This window comes from Phalaenopsis equestris, unplaced genomic scaffold (assembly GCF_001263595.1).
Source record: "Phalaenopsis equestris unplaced genomic scaffold, ASM126359v1 Scaffold000460, whole genome shotgun sequence".
NCBI lineage: Eukaryota > Viridiplantae > Streptophyta > Magnoliopsida > Asparagales > Orchidaceae > Phalaenopsis > Phalaenopsis equestris.
In genome coordinates, this window is record NW_018164901.1 from 30949 (window position 1) to 34743 (window position 3795).

The window sequence follows — 3795 nt, forward strand, 5'->3', positions numbered from 1 at the left end:
TATATATATATATATATATATAAAGAGTAGAAGATGCCTTTAAGATGGGTAAGATGGGATTGAAGTTACATGGTAAGACGGAAAAGAGGATTAAATTAGATGTAATGTGGCTGGAAGTTGTGAAAAAAGACTTGCATAAAACAGAGTTGGCTCTTCATTAAAACTTCACTAGGATTGATGGGAGAAGGATTATTTCTAAATTTCTGCTAAATAGTGATGTTGATGCTAATGATGATTTTGATGTTTTTTGTGATGTTTGTTTGTACAAACCTCTACTTGATGAAGCATATTATATTGTATTTGTAGATTTATTCATGTTTCTTCTTATTTAGAAAATGGTGTATGAAGTGGTGTGATGGAGTATGTTTACATTGGCGAAAGGATTTTTGTGGCTTGGTGTTTTTGACAGAAAGATTAGTAGATATTTTTGATTTTAGAGATTTTGATATCATTTAATTGTGTAAATATTTGAATATCTTGTGGCGATGAAATATAAGCTCTTTTAAAATCTTCAAATGTTCTCGAACATCGAAGGAGACAATGTACTATATTAATTTTCAAATATGGACTTAAATTAAACCGGAAGCAATGCTCTATAAACTAATATGTGCTTAGGTCCTGATTTGAACGTCTTTGGGTCTGGGATAGAATGCAAACAAAATCACACACTAGGTCAAATTCGTGGTTTTGAACTTACAATTCGGACATGTAGTTTTCATTTTCATGAAAAAATGACATGAAATTCATGCAAACAATAATTAGTTAGCTGTCTAGTATAAATCTTACATAGACATTTTGGTTCATAAAAGAATCAAGCAGTCAAGAAATTGGGCTTATAAATTAAAGTAACCTAACTATATGCAGAGTTCATAAATTTTTAAGGCTAAGAATGAACCAAACATGAACAAGCTAAGAATTTATGGGCCTAATTTCTAAAATTATTTTTACAAATTCTAGGTTTATAAATGAGCCAACTATAAGAAAATGAACTTGGGTGTGGTTCATGTTTCAAATCATGTGATTAATAGCCAACTTAGTTTACATATTTCTATAACTTCCGCTCTCTATGATTATGTAAATAGCTAAGTGATATTAAAGAGGCTTAGTTAAAGTTATTGTCACACCTAAAACTAAGTCTGATTGGAAAATCATTATATTTTAACCTTTTTTTAAGAATGATGATAAACTCTGCAAGCATATTATATATAGCGGACGTTATATAAATGTGTTAACTAAGCCGGCTATTAATCACATGAATTTGAAAGGTGAACCATACCCAAGTTCATTTTGTTATGGTTGACTCATTTATAAATCTAGTATTGGGCTTATAAATTAAAGGAGCATATCATCATCAATTTGAGGCTGTTAACTCATCAAAGAAGCGTTGAGGTGCACCTCAGTCAACTGAGGTTTACGCCTGAACTTATCCACATGAGTTGTACTCAGTGTCTTTTCAGTGGTTGTTGGGTTTAGATATGCCTCAAGGAGTACCTTGGATTGCACAAGTTTAAACCATGCCATGATCTTTACCCATGGGACTCGTCCCTAATCTTTTATGTCTTTGTAATGAGATTTTTTGGTTGAGCTGTGGCTTGTGGTGTTCAATTCCCTTCCACAACTTATTTCTCTGTTTCAATGTTTTGAGAAATGTAGCTGCTCAGAGCTTGCAAATTCATTGCATTATTTCACTTATGTTATGCTTTTTGGAGGTATCTTTACTCAGGGTAGGTTGCCGGGCCTATATTCTAACTTTTGAAATTTTAATTGAGAGAGGTTTGTGATTATAAATAGGAGTATATGCAGTATGTAAAAGTATTTTATTAATAATGTATTTTGATTGTGTATTGTTTTCTTCTTTATTTGAGTATTGTTTATATATGATTTTTTAGCATGGTGCACTTGGATACCTTCAAATTTTAGGGATAATTTTTCTCTTTGTACTACAGTGAGGCAGGGATTGCTGTTTTGGTAATTTTTCTCTTTTGCTTTATTTTAATTTTCTAATTTATTGATTTGTTTGCTTGCATGCTTGATTATTTCCAAGTTTTGCATGAACAAATTTTTTTGATTATAGTGTGCTTTTTCAATCACACTTATGATTTTTTAATTAATTTTTTTGATTATAGTGTGCTTTTTCAATCACACTTCTGATTTTTTAATTTTATTTATTTTTTTTTATTTTGAATTTTGAAACAAGATGCGGATGCTAAATTATCATTTGCACGCATTATTTTCGCTTTTTTAATTTTGATTTAATGTATCGGATGGTGGTTCGAGTTAGAAGTTTGTGATTGTAAAATGGACCTAAGTGTATGTATGATTTTTTTATATTAAGAAATCGTGCACTTTTAATAAATTCTTCAGGTTTTTTTTGCTATAACCTGATTTCAATCAAAAATTGCCTTTCAAAATATATTAAGAAATCGTGCACTTTTAATAAATTCTTCATGTTTTTTTAAGTTGCCTATTAACCTGATTTCAATCAAAAATTGCCTTTCAAATATAGAACTTTTCAGTGCATTGAACCTGAGAAAACACTCAGCAATTTAACAAAATTTCTTGAACCTCTTTGGGGCATATTTTGTAATTTGTAGTGCCAAAAAAAAAAAAAAAAGAAAAAGAAAAAGAAAAAAGAAAAAAATAAAAGAAGGTTGTAGCTTTATTGAATGCTTCAAATTCGTTTTGTTATTTAGATTGTACTCATTACTCATGCTCTTGGTTTTTTTTTCCTCATACAGTGATACATTTATCCACACCTTCATGCTCCAACTAGCTGTTCTATCCAATCACTTGAATGGTAGGGACACACACATACGACAGATCAAAATATATGGTCCTCGACCGTAAGTATTATCTTTTTTTTTTGTTTTTCAATTTAAGCTCTCATACTTCTGCTTGTTTCTCTATTTATTTCTCTTAAAATCATTTCATGTTTTAGGAATCCTATTCCCACGCTTCCATTTCATTTTACTTCGAAGGAGTTCATTAGTTATTCAACTATTAGGTGAGGAGCAGACAGAATCATCAGTTACTCTCCTGCAAGCCAAAAGCTAAGTCTTTTGAAACTTATTTTAAGCAGACATTTGATGGATGAATGGGTAGTAAGCTTATTTGTTTATCCTTTCTTTATCATTTTATATTTCCGATTTTGTTACCTTTGTAGTTTAGGGAAAACAGATGAATGTTTTTTGAATATTGGAGTTTTAATGAAAAGCGTGCTTTCATGAGACTTTCTTAATTAGACTGTTTCAGATGGTTCTTGACAATAATAGAATGTGTGATGCTAGTCTTATATTTGATTGTTTGTCTATTTTGATTTGTAAATTTTTTTTTAAATAAATTTATATTAAAAAATTAAATACTCATCTGTATTTTTAGTTTGTTTGTTATTTCTATATGAAAAATTAACTATAACTAAAATTTTTAATTTTATATGAAAGATTGGGTTTTCATTCAAATTTTTAGTTTGATCAATTAATATAAATAATTTTAAGTATAAATTAGTATGATCATTAAAAAAATTAAGCCATCCATATATGAACATAAATGTGAACGTTTGGCTCAAGCTTGAATCAAATGTGAATAATTTATGATTCAATCTGCTTAAGTCTAGTTCATGACATACTCCGAATTTGCTGGATTCTTACCCTACTGATGGGTGGTCTTTCTTTATAATTTTAAAAAATTTGGTACCAGGCATGATTGCTTTTAGTCATATTTAATTAGCTACAGTCAGTTTTCTAATTGCTATATGAGTTCGAATCACATTTTGGTTTTCTATTGATGTTTTTGATT

General features: G+C 29.5%; 1 protein-coding gene across 1 annotated transcript in view; it reads left to right on the plus strand.

The window, feature by feature from the left end:
• Positions 1-3214, plus strand: part of LOC110027879 (anaphase-promoting complex subunit 10) — a 21694-nt gene extending 18480 nt beyond the window's left edge. The window contains exons 2-3 of the mRNA XM_020729497.1: positions 2739-2843; positions 2939-3214. Of these exons, the coding sequence (XP_020585156.1) occupies positions 2739-2843; positions 2939-3008 (175 nt within the window). The 3' untranslated portion in view covers positions 3009-3214. The remainder of the gene's footprint in view (positions 1-2738; positions 2844-2938) is intronic.
• Positions 3215-3795: the final 581 nt, after the last annotated feature.